The following is a 21,745-nucleotide window of genomic DNA, read 5'->3' on the forward strand; positions in this document are numbered from 1 at the left end:
CATCAACATACTGTTGCAGTGGTTCTCAAAGGGGTACATGGACCCTCAGCGTTCCCTGAGGGGGTTCTAAATGGAACCCTTACAGGTCTATAACTCTGACAGTGTACAAATGGTCCATTTGGTTCCATTTGTATACTCTCAGAACCCTTTTCCACTGGTTGGTTCCCAATGGGAACCGGTTCAGATCTTTTTGGTTTTTAGTCCATGAGCCAGAGCTCCAAAATTGGTGGGCAAACTATACCCTATATTAAATTGTTTATAGGATCAATACAAGTAAATTAATACATGATAACCCTTCCACAGTAGTAGCTTTTTCATATTTTTGATTATTTTGCATATTTTCCTACATAATGCCTCATTTGCATATTTAAAAATGTAAAATTTGTAATACAATAAATCATTGTCTTCGTGTAAGTACTCAATTGGGGAAGTTTAATGGTGATAACAATCTAATATAGGTATGGTTTTGTCCACTCAATTCATAATTAACTTTTCAATTTTGGAGCTCTGGCTCATGGACTAAGAACCAAAAAGAACTGAACCGGTTCCCACTGGGAACCAACCGGTGGAAAAGGGGCCTCAGAGGTATGGGATCTGAGAACCACTGAAGTGAATGGAAACAGGGCACCAAATGGTCAGAAGCTGACTGATGACATAATGGTCTAGGTTGAAGTTACAAGGTAAAGTCCAATTTTGCAGATGTGAACAACTCTGTGGGCTAATATAATATATGGGACCAGTGCTAGTGAATGCTAGCTCAGTATGTGTACGCACTGTGTTTTCTTTCAGTTCTAATGCTATGATGTTTGAATAAAAACTGTCTAGCTGGTACCAGTAAAACAAAATAATCCTGGTCCCAGCGGTACCATTGTCACTAAACCTCCACACTGCTGTCAACGAGACTTGATTGTTTTTTCACCATTGTCATAGACACTATTTAAATGAATCCTTGCCCATGGTATTAACTAGCTCTACATAACACTGCTTTCACAAAGCATGACACATCATCCAGGAAGATATTTGTCTATTTCGTTAACCCCACCCCCAGTCCCCACCCATATATAGCTCAAATCTTCTCTTTTGCGCTTGAGTTAAAAAATTATATCTGAAATAAATTCAAAAATTATACCTTATATACTGTACACAGGTTACCCAACTACACAGATAACAAAAAGAATTCAAATATTTATACCTTTCAGGATTTCTGAACTGTGATACCATTCAAATTCTATTCATATACAGGATCACATACTTTTTACAACAAATCATTGTCATCAATAAATAAAAATAGAATGCTGTCATGTACTCTGAAGTCTACTACTGCTGTCCTGGGAACAACAGAAAGGCTATTTGACAACACAAGGAAAACACCAAACGCCCTTTAAGATATATTTTTTATATATACTGTGTGTGCATATGCGTGTAATTTTGTGTGTAAGTGTGCGTGCGCATATATATATATATATATATATATATATATATATATATATATATATATATGCGCATATATTTTAATTTAAAATGACACTTTATACATTTATTTTCTTTAGGGAAAACACCTCTCTTATATTGCAACCAGAAACAGACTTATTATCATTGCAGCTGCCTAACTGCTAAAAACCATTCACTGACATTTCAAAGAGATAAAATCAGAATGAATCGTTTGTTCAGTGCATTCACAGTAAAAAGGAAAAAAGAAAGATGTCATACGCAAATCTTCGAATCAAAGCCATCACACCCTGTACTACCAGTGGGTGATACAGGATGGAAAACCTTACATTAAAACACCTACTCCCACCATCCAATCGGTGTTGCACTGACCTCAACAACTGCCATCTTCAAGTGACACACAGTGGCAAGCTGACACCATTAACATGCTGGCAACACAGTCACTCAGTCCGGGGCAGCACCAGGGACAGCTGCTGGACAGCTATCCAGGACCGTGAGACAGCCACAGACATTTACCACTTGTTTTTCCACCTTGTAATAAAAGTCCCGAACACAATAAGCTTTGTCCTGGGCATAGCAGCAGTTCTAGCTTCATCTCTGAGCCACTAGTGTGTCTAGTGGCTGATGTACGCACGCACACGTGTTGAATGTGTGTGTGAATTTAATTGAGTTGAGTTGAGTGGAGTGTGTGAGTGTGTGAGTGTGTGAGTGTGTGTGTGTGTGTGTGTGTGTGTGTGTGTGTGTGTGTGTGTGTGTGTGTGTGTGTGTGTGTGTGTGTGTGCAACTAGATGGTTGGAGCCATTGATAGACAGATTGGCCAGCTATGCTCACTCCTCAATCAGTCGTTGCTAACTGCCATCTGTTTGTATGGAATTGGAATGATAACCATTTAATCTCTATTTAAAATATAGCGAACATAGCTAAACTACAAGGCCGTAACACTGCATCGTGATGCATTGTGAGCAAGTAGATCTATTTTAGCAATTTTTTACATTTCTTAAATTGTTTTTAAATTATTAAAAACAATGATCTGGCCAAGCTTTCTGTCCATGGCTCGTCAGGCAGCTGCAGTGAAACACTAAGAACATCGCACATCGATGTGGAGGGGGATAATGCCTAAAAGGTACTAAAAAACAACAGATTTTCAAGCTAACAATTCGTCGTTAGCTTGTTTATCAACCGTCATTTGACAGAGTATAATTTAGCCTTCAGAGAGAGAGGCACAGGCACCCAGAGGGGGAAGGGTGGGTCGTGGGGGCTCAGGCATCTAACTGCAGCAATACAGATCTTTATGAAATGAATACATTGTACAAATACAGTAATTACATGACCTATAACAGTTCCACGACGCTATATGATGTTACATGTGTACAATACTGCTGGGTAGGCTGCGTGACCCTTCTCTGGGTTTTAGAAAAGGTGCCCTCAGTGTTGGTGTGTCCTCTGTCCATCGAGATGATCTTCAGTGTTAGTTTAGTTTGTTCAGCAGTGCCGTTTGTCAGTAGTGTAGGTTAGTTGTCTGCCAAATATTTTCCTAAACAAATCATAAATAACGTGTTATGTCAGGATTATGGCTTGTCAAAGGTTTGTATTTAATGATCTAAAACGCGATCTCTAAAATAATTTTTTCGACAGCGGCCGTTGCTAGGCAACGTGTTTGTCCGTCCCGGTGCTGTTTTTCTGTGCCTGCAGTCATTCACTTCCTGGTTTACGCCTTACGGGCCAACAATCTTCCTTATTACTCGGAATATACGGCGCCGTCACAACGGTGATGTTCCGTCCTAATTTCTGACTTCATGCATTAACGCTTCTAAAGAGAGATCAGACTTATTAGCACGAGGTAGTAATGGTATTTCCCAAACAAGGGGTGGGGCACACATTTTTGGGCCACGGAACTATTTTTATGGGTCATTTGTGGATGTCAAATTATTTTCCGCACTAAACCTGTCCTGCATTATCCATTATATTCTTATTCATTATATTTTAATAATGAACACATGAATTGCATTTTATATTCAACTCTTTAGTTGATAAGAATTGTTTTGTATTAGTGACATTTTCTTTAGTAGTTGTAGTAGTACAAAATAATATTACAGTCTAATCAAGCATCATCTCTTAAACCTTTCCTCACAAATAAGCAACATCTTTGATAATACGTGCATCATCAGATCGGTTTCCAATGTGTTGTGTGGAAAATACAAAAAAATACAAATGGAAACAAATGGAAACATACGGGTCCACTTGGTCACATTTGTACACTGTCCGAGGTAAATGAACACTCAGGATTTGACTGTGCAAAATCCTGAGTGTTATGTGTGTGAACTGACCTGCGGCAAACCTCTTCTTGACGAGAGAGAATCGATATCCTGGGCCGGCCAGCTCTATGTCACAGCCTGACAGAATGCTGCCCTCACTGGTAAACTGCACCGCCAGAGGAGACGGTTTACTGGGGCCGTCTGTGAGCTGGAAGCGCGCTAACAACGATCCCACACCTGATGAACAAACACATCGTACACTTAGGATCGTTTATTGTCATAGTACATTAAGGAGATAGTACATTACAGAGTAATACAGTGAACACACACACACACACACACACACACACACACACACACACACACACACACACACACACACACACACACAAATGTACAATGAAGTAAGTGGATTACACGAGACATTGTACAGTACAACCATTATTGCATCAGGCCCCTCATCATTAGGATAGATAGGAGTGGAGAATATCTGGTAGGGCCAAACTCAAATGTAAGTTTACTTTTGTTTAAAATAGGTGTGTGTACAATCATGTAATAAAGGCTACAATATGCTGCGGTTACACACATTGCATAAAGTATATATTCATAAAACCTTACAGTTACAAACGAACGTATGTCTACATTTGTATACCAGCGAGGAAATCTGTAAAAGAACCTGTTCCTTGTCATTGTGAACACGTTCAGGAAATCTAAGATAAAGATAAAACTAAGGTTCGCTTTTTAAAAGCTTCTTTTGCCATGAGAATTTTAGCACATTGTTAAGATTATGTTTAAACATAAATCAAATAATATATTTTTGACTGGATCTTGGAGAAAACAGACTTGCCTGTTAATGTGTTAATGCATTGATAATAATAAACATGATAAGGCACTTCAAATGAAACTGTTAATTAGATTAAATGTGAGAGCCACTGCCAGATGTAGGACTAAAAATGAATCTCCAACTCTAACAGCATGGCTCTTACAAACACATTCAATTTATCCCCAAGTGGGTGTCATTATAGAAGTAATTATAAGATGTCTAGAAGGAAAATCTCTAACTGGGTGAACTTCACTCCTATTCGGCATTGAGTTGCACACTCGGTTAAACTGAATCCGTTCTAAAACACATTTAAGCTAGTCAAATGACCAATGAATGACCAAGCAACAGCTCCATTCACTCAATTATTGCAATTTACTAAGTTCAACCAAATGAGTACCCATGGCCACTGTCACCATTACAGTGCATCTGTATTTTAAGTTTTACAATATAGTTTGTAAATGTTAAAATCATAACTAGGATCAACATGATTTACTACTGTATAAAGGCATAACATGTTTACAGATCAGATCAACACATACCTCCATTGTCTGATTTATGTGAGATGTCAGGGATCTTCCAAAAGATTCTTTGCTGCTCTGCATTCCTGTCAAGATTATATCATATAAATAGAGTGTGAAGGGTACAATCACAGCTTCTTAAAGGACCATACCATTGTTACAAAACGTACAAGGCATGTCAACCCCTGTGTAAAAAGCCTGTTATGCATTATGACGAAACTCTTTTTAAATTCATTATTATTTTCTTATTTCCACACAGCCGTCAGTTGTAATGGTGATACCATGCAGCAGGAGGCAGTACAGCCTGCAGTTTTCCCACGCCTCCATCTACAGGGATGAGGAACTGGACATTGTTGAGGGCCATGGGTGTCGTCATGGCCTCTCCATTGTATTTATAGTCTATTCTCAGGTCTGTGCTGGTGGGCTCACACCTCCAGCTCACCGCCAGATTAAGAGGAGTAGATTGAAGACCCTGTGCCGATACCTGGACACACACACACACACACACACACACACACATCATGGATTTGCCTGTGACTGATGTTTACAGTGCTTCTTGCTAGACAGGCGTCAACTCATATAGCAGCTTTCGGATCTGGTCTAGAGAGAATCAGCGGATACAGATGGTCTGTGCTCACTAAAGTATTTCGCCTCCGAAAACAATAGTGTGATAGTGGTATGGACTACCCATAAAGCTCTGAAATCATATGAATACGGGAACCATAACACTGTGGTGCCGGACCAGATACAGATATTATTAGACAAACTCTGTAAAATTGCTAGACCATGCTAATGTACACATACAGTATAGACAAGGTTCAGACTGAGGGTTTTAATTAGAAAAAACCCACAAAAAACCCACATAATTTGTTCTGAACAAATTCTGGGCATAGCATAGCTGGCTACTTTCTTATCTTATTGCTCAGTGATACTGTCTATAAAGCTCACCTGATACTTGAGCATGTCTACATTGTAGTATGTTGCCTGAGGCTTCTGTTCTGCCACCTTCTTTAGATGAGATATCAGGTTTGGCATGTTCACCCAGAAGTCCTTGGCATTGGCCTTGGGTTGTGTAGTGGTGTCGCTGGGGAGAGAACACACAACATGGGACAATTATAAAGTGGACAGATCATCACTGTCAGGCAGAACATTTTCCCGATTCTCTTTTTATATTTTGTCATAAATTGATTCTCTATTTTATACTTCTTATGACAGTGTGGCATACAGCATCGTGTTAGTTTGTAGATTATTGAAAGTGGATAATTCTGTCTCTGGGTTTTATAAATATTGAACCAAAATATTAACTGTATACAGATAGATGTGGTGCAGTGTTCATTTTGACAGCAAATTCCGATTTTGTCTTCAAATCATCTTATGAATAACATAGCATTTAGTTTTAGTCCTATTTAATCATCTGAAATTGTTTAGTCTTTAAATTTGGTCTTAGTTGACTAAATATCAAAATATTGAGAGAGAGAGAGAGAGAGAGAGAGAGAGAGAGAGAGAGAGAGAGAGAGAGAGAGAGAGACAGACCCTTTTTAGGAATGTTTATTTATACTTTTCTGAATGCTGTCAGATTTCACCAAATTAACATTTCATTTTCATTCTTTTTTAGTCTCATCTATAAATCATGTAATTGGTGCATTCATTTGACTGAAGTGTGAGCTTGTAGGTTGTATATTTACAGTGCACGACACCAGTGCACAACCAAGTCTAAATCTTACATGACTCTGGATATCACGCATTATACTATGTAACTATGAAATCCAGATGACAGCAAATGGGACATTTGGGGAATATTTACTATTTAGGGATGGAACAAAGCATTTATATAATGATGTGAAAAACATGAACATAAAAAGTTATAAACATGGGAGGAAGTAACTGGGTTAAGTGACTAAAGCCAATTATACTTAGCCAGTGTCGGCCAACAAAAATACATACATACACATAAAAATACAATTGCATCGTGAGATTGTAGAGCTGCAATTTTCGGCCTGCACGCAACCAAGAATAAATCAGGCATATCATGGCTGGTACATTATCAGGGTGTGTGTGTGTGTGTGTGTGTGTGTGTGGTGAGGTTACGGTGGTGTGTTTACCAGCAGAGGAGCTGGGGGTTAGGTAGCACATGCTCCAGCCGGCTGTAGTTGGTTATGCTGAAGGTTAGCACGGCAGGGGACGGGTTATTGGCAAAGTGCCGCGTGATGCCCGCTGGAAATGACAGCACCATCTCGCCTATGATCTTCACCACACACCTTCAGAACAAGAGGAGGTCGCAGGTTAGAACACGCCAGGGGAGGGCGGGAGAGAGAGAAGTGAGCCAGGGGGAGAGAACACAGACGTACAGGCAGGAAGGAGAGACACACACACAGAGACCAAACACTGTGCAAGCATATCCATAGTTTACTTTTAACTACGCAGAATGCTGTCCCCTAATTCACACTTACCTTTTTGTGCACGACACCGATTTATTTTTGTAACCGAAAATAGTTAATCTACAAACTCACAATGCATCACTCTGCAATGCATTGCGAGCTTGTTGATTTTCAATGCACAACCATGTGTAACTCAGGTTTAAATTGTCCATGCCACAATGTGGGGTGTGTGTGAATGGATTTGTATGTCGACTTACTTGTTGGGATCAGCTCCTTTAAAGAAGGCGTTGACCGTCTCTGTGAATGCAGCCGCCACAGGGAGGGTGTCCTGGGCCCCCATGGTAAGAGGGCTGGGTCCTCTGGAGCAACCTGGAGAAAGTACACACACACAAACACACACACACGCACACGCACACGCACACGCAAAGATTCACACAGAGAAATACACAATGTTAAGCTTGGCTGAGTGGAGCGCTGACAGTGAAGAGACAGACTGTGCAGCCAAAGCCTGTAATGCTAACAAACAACACTGTTGATGTACTGCCGTTTTGTACTTTATCCTTCTCATTTGTGGAAATCAACACAAAGCTAACAAACACTGCCCTATATGTTTACTTCAACAGGTTCAGCCCCTCCAGTACCAGCCCTGGGGCATTAGTGTGTTATCCTGACTTTTGGTTTTGTTTAAATGTGTTATTGTGCTGCTTAAGTCCTAACCATCTCCATCGCACATGGATGTCAATGAGAAACAAAACATGGTATGCATGTGCCTGGTGGCTCAGCCAGTTAGTGTAAAGACCACATGAGTTCAATCCGACTCCTGTCATGTCTCTCCATGTCTCCCTTCTCTCTGACGTCGGTTTCCAGTATCTCTACACTTACTACAAATAAAACATTGCCAAAAAGTAATCTAAAATGTCTTTAAGAAGAAAAAAAAAACATGGTATGCAAACAAAACAGTGTGAACTCGATTACATCTTGAACTGAACACCAAACTTAAATGGGATGAAAATAATCAGTCAGTCAACAACCAATCTTGGTTTTGCTCATCTAACTTAAGCTCTCAAAGTAGCTCCTGTGACTCTACAAAAATGTACAGTTAACAGAGTTTTATCAGGATACAGAAACAAGGAAGATTAAAACAGACTGAAAGCAAGAGAGCATGAGAGAGATGCATGCTTGTTCCAGACATGCTGTTAAAGCCAAGTTATTCTGGCAAGATCAGAGATACCACATGACAAAAGATCAAAAAGAAAAGAACTAAACTAAACTAAACTAAGACTGAAAAGTGAAGACAGATTAGTTAAGTACGCCAAGAACGATGATCTCTCAAGGAACGCTTTTCATCGCAGATGAAATGACAGCGGATAAATCCGGGATATGGTGGGAGAGGGGAAAACAGCGAACGGAGAGAAATTTTACGACGAAAGGGGGCCAACATTGTGCTGTTGTCTGCATATGAAGTAGGCTCAGCCAGGAGTTAGAGCAGAGTGGGTAGGGGAGATTGCGAGAAGCAAGGGTGTAGGAGAGGGAAGTAGAGAGATCAGTGGGGTAATTGGCGAAGTAGAGGTAAAGCTTGCACAGATGAGGCTCGCGTGTGCGTGCACGCTACAGTTTAGCCCTGGTGCTGAGAAAACTTACCTTCGAAGGTTAAATAAAACTTGCCTCTGTCAAACCAGACCAGGGATGGCTGGTCATTCTCTGTGTGAGGGGTGAGTGGGTTGGGGTCAAAGGAGGCAGGAGAGGGACGAGAGGAGTGGAAAGGAGTGGAGAGTGGGTGAGGCAGAGGGGTTGAGAAGGGGAGGAGAGAAGGAGAGTAGCGTGAGTCTCACATGACAGGTGTATCTCACACACACACACACACACACACACACACACGTCACAGTGAGGTGAAGACTTATGTGTGGTGGTGGTGGTGGTGGACGGATGAGAAAGGGGGGCAACAGCAAGCTAAAACACTGCCAGGACAGAACAGAACATGGGATACGTGTGAGTTTGTGTGGGTGTGTGCATGTGTGTGTTTTGGCCGGGCAGGACTAGGGTGAAGCCAGGGGCGGGTGTGAGCCACTGGTTGGTGGTACGGTGCGATCACGATGGCCAGTCCACCCACAGATAGGCAGGGCTGGATCATGTGTTTCTTCCTCAATGTATCCATGTACTACTAGCAGATGATTTGATGCTAGCTGCTCATGACAATCCATCATGGTGTTATGAAGAGAGCACTTTGAGAGCGAGATGATGCTTATGACCAAACTCTGTCTCTATCCGTAGCACTGGATGTTGGTAGATTGATCATCCTGCACGTACCTTACTCATCTACAACTTGGTGGAAATATCTCAGACCTCACTGTCATTTCCCAACCCACCACTTTGTTGTGTTATGAAACAGACTGAGCCAAGCTGTTGTGCCAAACAACACCCTGCAGGGGGCAGTCATGACAGTGTAGCTCTGTAGAATAATGACTATAGGGCTAGCATGACTAGAACAAGCATTCCTATAATGTAGTAGATAGAGTTTACGCTTGCCAGTTTTGCACACAATTAAGATGCATTCAACGGAAATTGTTCTTATGTATAATCAGGCATTATGTTACGACACACACACAGTCACACACACACACACACACACAACTAGAAAGTCGCAATTCAGAGACATTTAAAGTGTGGTTGCATCGACAATTTCAAGCTTTGAGTCTTGCATAAGTACGTATGATGTATTATGATGTATTGAACCACATGACATCACAGGGACCCTACAAGGTTTATATGGAATGAATGAATGAATGAATGAACGAACGAACAAACGAATGAAGTCGGGCAATTACTGCAACCACACTGATCGGTCGCCACAGGGCTAACACACTAATGAGTTGACCAAAACAGAGTGGGTGACGGTGAGATGAAAACAGAGACTGAGGCAAACAAAGGGGCAGGTGTTCAGAGGGGTGGGTGGGAGGGAGCTGGAGAGGGTGTTTGTCCCTGGATGGAGTGGAGATGAGTTAACGGGTATGAGAGGTGGTTGTCAGGGGTTGAGTGAGGGCTAATCTAAAGGTTGGGGGCTAGGGTTAGAGGAACAAGAGACTTGGCAGGACTTGAGGTTTCACGGCTCCTCAAGAGGAGAGCGAAAGTGTGACATGAATACCAAAAAGCTTGAGTTGCTCAACAGCCTGGTTCGCCTGGCAGACATCAAAGGTCCCCCTAAGGAGGGAGGCCTGATGATCTGACAAAATGCATTTTGTAAGTGAGTGAAGGAAAGTTGGAAGGAGCGAGAGTGTACTGTATGTGGATCTCAAGGGCTCACAGATGAAGAGCTCGTAAGAAATTCTCCAACACACACACACACACACACACGGTGAAGGTTCAGAATAAACGTATCTAGTATAAGTCACTTCACGATGCATTCTGTACACACAAAATGACTGTCCACAGACAAGAGATTGCCATGGTAACGTGAGTCTTGCCACAGATGCACAGTCATTAAAACACAAAGAGAAAGTCTCATGTGGGAAGATAAATAAAGCGATGAATGACATTTTAGCTCTTTTACAGAAAAGTTCAGAAGTAGCTTTTCATTTTGTCATGTTGTTGAGCATTTGGATGGCATGATTTAGCAAAAGGAAAATAAATAAAACTAGCTTGCTAGTAGCTACCCATCAGTGCTGCTTCATGTCGAACAAAGAAAAATGTGTCCCTGCATCTTTCAACAAGACCTAAATCTATGAGTTATGCAATTAGAGCTTTGCATAACAATGACCTTTTGTCGCTTGTTATTAAAGATGATTGTGAACGTGAAGCAGTTAACCTTTCATTATGGTTATATCGTATATGTAGGCATGTTATACTATGTTAAAACACTAATAAAGATTTTGTTGCTGTCGGGCAGAATCCTTGTATCTCCATATTTCAACTTTTCGTATTTGTAAATTAATGCCCAACATCCAAGAATGTTAAACTTAACTCATTGACCGCCATCTAGTGGTGGCTTAGTGTGGTGCAGGCCGTTATACATTATAAGTCAATGTGCTCTTAACTTGAAAGCCGTTTTGGCTGGAAACCACTGAGTCAGGAAGTAAAAATCCGCTATGTAACATGTCTCGCGATTGTCATTTAATCCAACCAAAACATACTTTTTGTAAACAAAATACTATCGTTTAGATAAATCAGCCGCAAACCAAGCTTGTTTTTGGTCTAAAGAAGAATCCGAGATATTTACGTTCTAAGAAGCTGTGTTCCCATAGAAAGCATAAGCCAGCGGATTTTCCATTTCCGGTTGGTTCAGTATTTTATCACCAGATGGAAACTGGAGTGTTGAGTGTACACTGGACGCAGCTGATCACCGTAATCAATTGATATTAAAAAAGGCATGATGAGGCGTGATAAGGCATCATCAGCGGGGAGGTACAAACGAAAACAGGCGTCAAAAGGCACACCTGGCACCGGGTGAGTGAAGTAGTGAAAATAGTAGATCTACAACCTCACAACACACCACAACGCTCCATGTTGTGAGCTTGTAGATACAGGGCATACAGGGCTTCCACCCTACAGCGATGACTTAATACTGCACTGTATCAAGACTTTTGACTGTTAGCCTCAACAGCAATCACAAGACAGCAAAAACAAACTCAAACTCAATTCATGGTCTTTTACCCATTTACTGCATGCCTTATTATGCCTGAGTTATACTTGGTTGTGCATCATGTTGCGCGCCGATTGAATGGAGAATCTCCAAGCTCACATTCTGCGACGCATTTTGAGATTGTAGATTGGCTATTTTCGGTGTGTGACACAGGCATGCAACAAAGTATAAATCAGTCTTTGCATCCTGCATCGTGGTTAATGGGCTTCGGACAGGTTCAAAAGTCACACAGGAACACTCCACCCCAAATCCACCCCACCCTGGGGTTGTTGGGGTTGTTACTATACCTGCAAATGAATCAAAGTGTCTCTCAAACGTGGGCAGTTTGTCTACATAAGCATCATCTTCTGACAAGCCACAGGACAAAATGAAAAGACAAACAAGGGGGCAACACAAAGAAAAGATGGCAGACCAAACAAGAAAAAAAGATACAAAAAAGTTAATTAAAAATACAACAAAAAATGAATTAAAATAAAAGTGCTGAGAACATCAAAGTGAAGAACCGATAGGGGGAGCTGGTAATTAAACCACAGCAATTAAACATGGTGTGCTTTGAAGTAGAGTATGGCATTGTGTAACTAACAAAGGCACAGTGAATTAATCATGTGTAATTCTAGGGCAATGATAGTGACGTTGTGACACTTTAGTTTTAGTGAATGCACTACACAGAAGTGATGAGTACAATGTTCCTGCCTGGTTTCACTGAATACTGTATATTTCTGTATATTTCATATTGTCTGTATATTTCATATTGTCACTTCTTGCACTATCTTGAAAAAAAAAAAAACCCTTCAACCAGGGACTGTGGTCTTTATTTAATGCAGCTACCTGCAGTCTGTATTTATGTAATCATGACTCAGTTATGCTAGTCTATTGAGATATATCACAACGCCATACACAATTATCTAAAGATAGATCATTAAGGCTCTGTGTGCTTTTGACCCTTTATTAATCCAGGAAGATTTGCTGAACACAAACTCAAATTCCTACTGCACACTCAAGTTACAAGTGTAGTTAAACATTCACACCTAGGGGCTGCTCAGTGTGTGTAAAAGTGTGTGTGTGTGTGTGTGTGTGTGTGTGTGTGTGTGTGTGCGTGCGTGCGTGCGTTCGTTCGTGCGTGCATGCATGCGGAAGCAGGTGGACTATACTGATAATCATGTAGCATTAATAATATAAGGAGAGTTAGGCCTAATTACTTATTTGTGCAAATGGAGACATTCTTGATTGGACCTAATTCAAGTGAAAGTAGTGTTTTTAAAAGTATAGACATATTTAACCAAGCAAATTGTTAGTAAGCTGTGTGCACGCACATCGCACACACAGCAATCTTCAGCTACCATTGCAACAATAATCCACTTGGAATATACAGACGAGGCTATACCTTACCTGACACGGACACGGAGAGCTCTTTACCGACGGGGGTGGTGGCCGCACTCAGGGAGTTGGTGGAGGATATGGAAGAAGTGCTCTCTGCCCTTGCTAGGGGGGCGATGGGAGGCGGACTGGCTGAGTGGACCGGGGGGCTGAAGGGCCGATTCTGGACAGACAGGAGGAAGACGTGGTAGGAGATTAAGGCTCATTTTGCTCATTACTCATCCAATGTGTCTCATGCAGTGTGTCTTGCTCTGCATTTCATCATAAGCAGAAGAAAAGTACAACACTTACAATGTCCCCTGCGGTGGGCTTCCCAGGGGGAAGCTTGGGCCGCGATGGAGGACGGGGCGGAGGCGGAGGTGGGGTGGGGTTGACAGATGATGGAGTGGTGGGTCGCACCGGAGAGGAGGGACCTGCAGAAGAGAACGTAACACTAACATGGACACCTTTTCCAGGTGAAAGACACTACATTGCAATCTCAGATGCTCTCTGCTTTCCAATGCATAGTCCCAGTTTGTCATACAATGGTCTCTCCTACTTTCTTCCATTCATTAATACCTGATACCAGGTAATAACAGGTGCTTTTTTTAGTACCCATTGCATCCAAGTTCCAAGCAGGGGTGAAAACAAAGGATGTAAACGCTGCTTGATTGGTATAGTCTCTTTGTGTCTCCTGTGTGTAATTGTGGGTGTGCTTGAAATACGTAGGTGAGATTAAACTATGATGATTATGTCTGAATGTAACCAAATGTACCCCTTATTAGCATTAGCCTACCTGCTGCCATCTTACAATTTAGGCATCTTTCCCTTTCTGTATATAATCCATTATTTGTAATTGTTTATTATTTTGGCCATGTTCACCCTGATGTTAAAGGAGAATTCCATGCTAGAATGCTTTCTTATCTTTCTTACCTTTCTTTGTAGTTGTTACGTCCCCACCAAAGAGGTCCAGGTGTTTTTTTGTGCAAAAACTCCTTATTGGCTATTTTCCCTACCATAAGCCCTCAATTAATTGCATTGCATTGAATGGGAATTGAATGGGGCTATGGGGTGTTATGCTAGTTCCTCGAAAGAAGTAGTAAAGTGTGCCGCTTGGGATATTATTTACATTATGAAGAGAGGATATATACAAAGAAATTATAATTTTGAGCGATGGAAAAGCACAACACCCCATAGCCCCATTAAATTCCCATTCAATTCAATGCAATTCATTTAGGGCTTATAGTAGGGGAAATAGCCAATAAGGAGCTTTTGCACAAAATAACACCTGGACCTCTTTGGTGGGGACGTAACAACTACAAAGAAAGGTAAGAAAGCCTTTTAGTATGGAATTCTCCTTTAAGCTTCACTATTCTTGTAAATATAAATGTCACTGTGTGTAGCAATAATACATTCATTGCATTCTCAGTCTTTTGTATTATGCTCTTTTATACCCATAGAAAAGGGTGTTCTATTGAATTAATCAATGTTGACCAACTGCATGGCCTATTTCCGTTTCATGTTACCAAAACTGTTTTTGATGGGCTGTATAGGTGAAATTGAGATTATGTCAGACAGCGTTAGTTTTAAAAGTTCTTTAGATGAACGGTAGTTTTCAGACTCGCATGCGTCAGACAATTCATTGTTCTTCTAATTGGCTTGTATTCCTATGGGAGCTTATTTAAATCACTGAGCATTAACAAAACTTAGCCCCCGCTGTTTATCTAAGAATATGACTTTCCCATAGCTGAACTAGGCATTCCGAGCAAGAACGCCCACTCTTATCCCAGCTCTGATGTGCTGTGTCAGCAGTGAGTGTAGCTCCTCTTCCCTTTGTGTGTTGTCATTATGAGGTGACCTTTTGGAGAGCCACTTTAGTGAGACTAAACAAAATGAAAAATATCTTGTCCATGCTCTTGCTATTGTCCCACTGTAGAGGGCCTTCACCATCTCAAGCATAAAGCTGAAATAATCGGGTGAACTACAAAGCACATTATTATATAAATTCTAGACTATTTATTTATATAGAGTATATTTGCTTCATACTTCATGAATATTGTTTTGTGGTTATCTGTGTTTTTTCGAAGTTGTACATGGCACAGGGACGAGCAACCACAGAGTTTCATCATTTGCCTTCGTCTTATCCACCATTTTAAAGTTAAACTTTAAATCTAAACATTTCAGAAGGATGTATAGTACTGTATGTGTGTGGCTTGTTTTCTTTCTAAACATCCCTAATATTATCCCCAGCTTATATCACATTTTAATGGATACTATAGATGTTGCTATAGTCCGACTAATCCGACTAATATAATAACCAAGAAAGTGTCCCGTTGCATTCACAGTTCTGTGTCTGAAGAGGTCCAGATCCACATAAATAATAAAATAAAATGCCATCACTCTCCACTTAACACAGACATTCTCGAATAGGAGTGATTCAGCAGGTTTCTATGGCACATACTCCAACAGCTACAATACATCTCTCTCCAGGAGACAATTGCTCTATAGGAATGTGGATGAAGGCTCTAGTTTCTAATGAAGAAGAGCCATAGAATTGCCAGGCCTTGTTCATTATCCAAATGCCCTTGTCAGTGAATTTATTTTTTCAGAAGTTGTTTTGTAACTGTATTGTCTACAAACAAATGCAGTCTAGACTATAATTAGAGAAGAGACATTACTGGTCCATGCAATCAGCTATTTGAGATGGCGCTTGCCCTTGCCACGATTTTCTAAAGATCGTGCTTTAGAAACTAATGATGAGTTTTAACCTGCTGGTGGGGATGTGGAGTGAGAGAAACTCACCACTACCAGTGGCGGTGCCTCCGGAGGTAGGGCCTGGTGAAGACACCACTGCCCGGTACGTAGGGGGAGGGGGTGGGGGTGGGGGTGTCGTGCTGCGGCTCGCCTGGCTAGCATCTTTGGGTGAGCTGACTGTTTCACTGGGCTCCTCTTTCGGTGGGGAGGCTTCTGGGATCGTGGGTGGCTCCTCCTGTGCTAGGACGAGAGGCGCCGGAACTGGCCGAGTCTCAATCTCCTCGACAGGAGAAGTGGCGGCAGGGGGTGTGGGTGCTTTGGGAGCGGGTGCCGGGGCGATACTGGAGGTCGAGTCTAGAGGCGTGATGGAGACTGGAGGAGGGGACGTGGGAGGAGGCAGGGCAGGAGGAGCAGGCTCCTCTGGTCCAGGAGGTGCAGATGCAGGCAATGGAGGTACAGGGTCTTGAAGTGGGGAGGAGACAGAGGGGACTGGAGTTGCTGCAGACTCTGGCTCCTCTGATGGCAGCGGAGAGGTCGGCGCAGGGGCCACAGGCTCCTCTTTTGGGGGTGGAGAGGTAGGGAGAGGAGGCGCCGGGTCCTCTGGGGGTGGTGGCAATGTGGGCAAGGGAGGCGCAGGCTCTTCTGGAGGTGGTGGGGATGAGGGGAATGGAGGTGCAGTGTCTTTTGATACAGGCGACCTATCGGGGGTTTCTTCACTGAAGCAGACCCACTGATCGCCTGTGTCTTCTGTAGCAGCCGAGTCATCTTCTGGGCCGAAGATGTTGTCCACATCAGCTATCGACGGCTTCTTCTGAGAACTTTCTGCCTCTGCTGAGATGGAGTCAATGACTAATCAAATTATTATATTCTTTAAAGGAGTAGTTCACCCAATGAAGATTATTTTGTTCTTGTTGCATTCATGAGACAATAACTTGATGAACGGGTGGCTGCCCAGTAGGAGACTCAATTGAGTCATCAAATTATTGGCTCAGGAATGCAACAAAAACAAGGCTTCATGGGGTGCGTAATTCATAGGAAATAAGTCATTTTTGGGGTGAACTTCTCTCAGGAGATCCCATTTGCATTCATTGGTATTCATTTAAAATTCCAACAGAAAAACTTTAATAAACTTCTCTAATGCAATATTTAGATACTGTAAGCAGAGAGTACTTACTGTTCAAATATCAGTGTGAATGGAGGCACCCTACAGTAGTTACATTATTTTTCTTGTACGCCATGAATGTACATGTACACTATAATATACAGACACAATATGCATACATACTGTATGTAGAATACAACTAGAACTGCACTCTGTCGAGTGCATACTTGCTTGTTGCACACTAGTAGGCCATAAATGGCCAACTAGTGCGCAAGCAGAGCGCGCAAGTATTTTCGACCGCTGTAAACTGTTAAATCTCAGTATCTCTGTGAAGGAACGTTTGAATTGTATAATCATTAGGTGTAACTATGTGTTACCTACCTACTTTATGCATATAAACACCTAGTATTAAGTACTGCACTAGCGCTAGTGGTCGAAAGTACTTGCGCGCTCTGCTTGCTCACTAGTTGGCCATTTATGGCCTACTAGTGTGCAACAAGCAAGTATGCACTCGACAGAGTGCAGTTCTAGCGGTATACTGTGGTTACTTTGCGCCAAAAACCGTGACAGCCATCCCGCCATTTGATGTTTATGCAAGAAAACAGCAAATCTGTGCCTGGTTTGCTGGGACCAGATTACACAAATGACCATATTTCTTACGTCATCATTGAGAGCTAGTCATACATATACACACCACGTACTCTGGTCCCAGCAGATCAGGCACAATTTGCTATTTTATTTTGACTGATTATGTATATAGTATACATATGACTAGCTCTAAATGTTGACGTAAGAGATATGGTCATTTGTGGTCGTTTGGTCCCAGCAAAACAGGCACAGATTTGATGTTTTTCTGCATAAACACCGAATGGCGGGACAGCTGTCACGGCGGAAGAGACCTGGCGAAATTATTACTTGCGCGCTCTGCTTGCGCAAGTAACAAGTAACTAGAACTGCACTCTGTCGAGTGCCTACTTGCGCGCTGCACACAAGTAGGCCATAAATGGCCTACTAGTGCGCAAGCAAGTACTGTCGACCGCTACGAATTTTCAAATCTCAACCTCTCTGTAAAACATTGAGAGTTGTAATTGGGTTTCATGTTTGGAGGACACATCTTACACATGTATGTATATGTAAGTTGTATTTGTATATGTAATTCGTAAGTTGATGAGTAGTATACTGTGATTACTTGGGTTGTTTTATGCGTATGCCATGGCTACATGATTCTGAGAGTGACGTAATGAAGATATGTACCAATGCCAGGGTATAACTGGCTTTCGATGGTGACGTAATAAAGATATGTTTCAGTGTCGGGTGGATTAAAGGTAATGCCTCTATGTATACATGTATGTAATCTGAAACCTACCTTTATTACGTCACGCATCAGAGCACCGGACAAACAACTTTACTTGCGAGCTCTGCTTGTGCAAGTAATAAAGGAGCGATAACACATGAGTTAGAGAGAGATACAACAGCTGAGACAGTCCTTCGGGCAATGGTATGATGCAGCAAGGGAAGCAGGGTGACCCGGGTCTCTTACCAGTGGCATCTGCAGAGGGAGGGCCAGCCGCAGGGGGGGAGGTCGGGACATTCTTAGGTGGAAGCGGAGGCGGTGCTGCAATGACATCAGTATGGCCATAAGCAGCCCAGTCAGTCTATAGGTTCGTGCCAAGTCAGTACCAGTGTTTATCAAACTGTGGGTTTGTGGGACTTAAAGTGGGATAAACAGAGACGTTTAAAGTGCTCTGTACAACTGTTTATTAGAATGGTGGCATTAAACGCAGTTTGTATTTGACAGGAAAAAGGACACCTCACTGTGTGTGAATTCAAAAACACAGCATGAGTTCATTGCTGCCATGCTTGCTGTGTTAATCAAGTCTTATTTTCCCGTCGTCTTTTTGTGAGTAAATAAGGCTCATGTGTCACTTGTGATAAACAAATTATCGCCTGACATTCATAGTTGCCCTCAGTTAACAAACCTCAAGCCGAGCAGCATCACTTCTACTGGGTAATAGTCTACCACTGTACTGTATATGCATTCAATTATCCTATGTTAGTTAATTTGTTCTTAGAAGATTCGTCCAGATACTCTAACAGCACACACAACCATTTTGCGCCTTAACAGTAAAACTATCAAATTTGGGTTCACTTAAAAACAGTTTGAAAATCACTGGTCTAACGTCACACCATATCGACTGGAAGGTGGGAGAATATCCATCCAACGACCAGCCAACCATGCCACGTGATACAGCACATTCAACACCATGCCACATGTCAGGCCGAGGTAGAGGAGGTGATGATGAAGGAGGTATGGTTGCCTGAATATTGAACCTCTCAAATTAAATGAGCTACAGTACATCAAACAGTGAATAATCTGTCTGAATAATGAAAGGATGGGAGTGAAGGAAAATGAAGGATGTTAGTGAGTGAAAGGAGGGAGTGAGCACCGCAGTCTTTCACAGACAACGCCCCCACCCCACCCAACTCAGTTCTCTGTTCCACTTGTTAGTGGGTTGATGATGATGATGATGATGGCCATTCATGAGGTGACTTGATGGGTCCGTGCAGTCATTCCAGGAAGCGCAATACAACTAGCAGGGTAGGATATAAAATCAAACTTACTTCCTGTGGGGAAGGGTCTTGTCAAAGAGGATTCTGGTTGGGACAGAGAGGCCCCCCAGACATCTGACTCAGAAAGAACCACTAGGTTCAGAGAAGGACAGAATATACAGGTTTAGGAAGGGGCAGGTGTAGAGGGGGATGTTGTTGGTGATCTCAAGAAACATCTTGCTGCCCCCCGTCTCGATTATATCACCAGATATCTCAACTTGAAAGCACCTCAGGCTAAAAATATTATTCAAATCCATTGGATAAAGACCGTTGTAGCACATGCTTCTGACTGTAAACCTAATCATGTCAATATTTGAACAATACACTATGTTGTGTTCAAAAAATGTGATGTCCACATTATTATAAAGTTGATTGCATATGCCGACTAGTCTATAGGCCATTGATGATAATGGCATCAAAGCGGTTTCTTCTTTTCTCTGAATGTTAAATATTAAAAGGGAAATGTTGGTGTTAGGTACAGCACACATCAACTTGTACCTTTTATTGCATAAGAGGTACAAGACCTCCCCCAGCCTACACAGGTTTGCACAGTGAAATCTGGTGGGACTGAGAGTGACGGTGAGAGTGGGCGAGGGGAGAATCTGCATGTAAACAAACACCATCGTACACTAATGTGACCTGCCTCTTGACCTCAGCAAAGAGGTTCACAAGTGCTTTGCTGTCAAAGCCTCAAGGAAGAACACTAATGTAAGTGAAAGAAGGGGGGGAGAGAGAGAGAGAGAGACGTAGTGACAGCCGAGCTGGCAGTTTCGGAGAGACACTTGGCGCTTGCTCAGTGCTCACACATCCTGAAGCAAAACAACATTGGGGACTTCAGACTGGGAGACTAAAATGTGATAAACTGACAACAAAGGCACAGAAGTAATTCTACTGTCAAATGCACAGGGGGAAAAAAAGGTGGATACAAGGAAAGACAGACCTATAAAAAATATTCACACACAAATGTATACTGCAAGCTCTGGTTCTCTCTCTCTCTCTCTCTCTCACACACACACACACACACACACACACACACACACACACACACACACACACACACACACACACAAATACACACAGTAGGTGAACATATAAAATGTAAGTGGTGATACCTTCAATTTTCTGTTCTCCAAAGGCTGATTCCAGAGAAGGCCCAAATAAGGCTGTGTTGTCCTCAGGGATCGGTGTTTGCCGACTACTGGAACAAAAATATAAATAATATGTACTGTAGTGATCTGTGTCATTCTATTTTCTGTTCAATATCAACGAGGCATCAATACTACCGGTACAATATGTGCGTTTTAGCACTGGCCCTTATTGCACTAATGCTACAAAGTGCAAACCTTAATTACAAACAGTAGCGTGTTTTTTGAGACGTTATGTTTTATGATAGTAGAGTTGTGGACCACCACCACCACTTTGGAGAAAGTATAACAATTCCATGAATGCGCAATCTTGTCACAGGAGGAGCCACACAAAGTGGATTAATTGCAGTGGCTGTTGAATTACTTATTCCCAGGGTGTCACCGTGTCACGTACACAACATGAACCTTAGTGTCCTTACTCTGGGGTGACCTACAAGCTAACGTGTTGCAGCGCAACTGACACTGTATTAAAAACTGCAACTGCAATGCATTCACAGCTTCTCAATGGGCTCATTAACCACATGAACCTGGGCACGTCTTACTATGCAAACAATCTGAGAGATATGGTGTAGGCTAGGGATAATTACCGGTAAGTAAGGGGCCAATAACAGACCCCTGGGAGACCCCAGTCACTGAAGTATAGGGTTTTAGCAGTAAAATGACTAATAATTGATACTTGTCACACATACATTGAAAGGGATCTCCTACTACAGGAATGT

General features: G+C 42.0%; 1 protein-coding gene across 3 annotated transcripts in view; it reads right to left on the reverse strand.

The window, feature by feature from the left end:
• Positions 1-1,060: 1,060 nt before the first annotated feature.
• Positions 1,061-21,745, reverse strand: part of sgip1a (SH3GL interacting endocytic adaptor 1a) — an 84,748-nt gene continuing 64,063 nt past the window's right edge. Inside the window, exons 12-26 of one of the 3 annotated variants that reach the window (XM_083767327.1) lie at positions 20,994-21,079; positions 19,894-19,974; positions 18,812-18,886; positions 16,218-17,000; positions 13,728-13,849; positions 13,449-13,599; positions 12,347-12,406; positions 9,065-9,124; positions 7,681-7,792; positions 7,148-7,303; positions 5,994-6,129; positions 5,327-5,529; positions 5,067-5,131; positions 3,777-3,941; positions 1,061-2,983 (exon numbers count right to left, since the gene is read on the reverse strand). In XM_083767327.1, the coding sequence (XP_083623453.1) occupies positions 2,961-2,983; positions 3,777-3,941; positions 5,067-5,131; positions 5,327-5,529; positions 5,994-6,129; positions 7,148-7,303; positions 7,681-7,792; positions 9,065-9,124; positions 12,347-12,406; positions 13,449-13,599; positions 13,728-13,849; positions 16,218-17,000; positions 18,812-18,886; positions 19,894-19,974; positions 20,994-21,079 (2,278 nt within the window). In that variant the 3' untranslated portion in view covers positions 1,061-2,960. The remainder of the gene's footprint in view (positions 2,984-3,776; positions 3,942-5,066; positions 5,132-5,326; positions 5,530-5,993; positions 6,130-7,147; positions 7,304-7,680; positions 7,793-9,064; positions 9,125-12,346; positions 12,407-13,448; positions 13,600-13,727; positions 13,850-16,217; positions 17,001-18,811; positions 18,887-19,893; positions 19,975-20,993; positions 21,080-21,745) is intronic. The other 2 variants (XM_083767329.1, XM_083767328.1) reach the window with 2 other exon arrangements.

This window comes from Protomyctophum parallelum, assembly GCF_964188405.1.
Source record: "Protomyctophum parallelum genome assembly, chromosome: 6".
Classification (NCBI taxonomy): domain Eukaryota; kingdom Metazoa; phylum Chordata; class Actinopteri; order Myctophiformes; family Myctophidae; genus Protomyctophum; species Protomyctophum parallelum.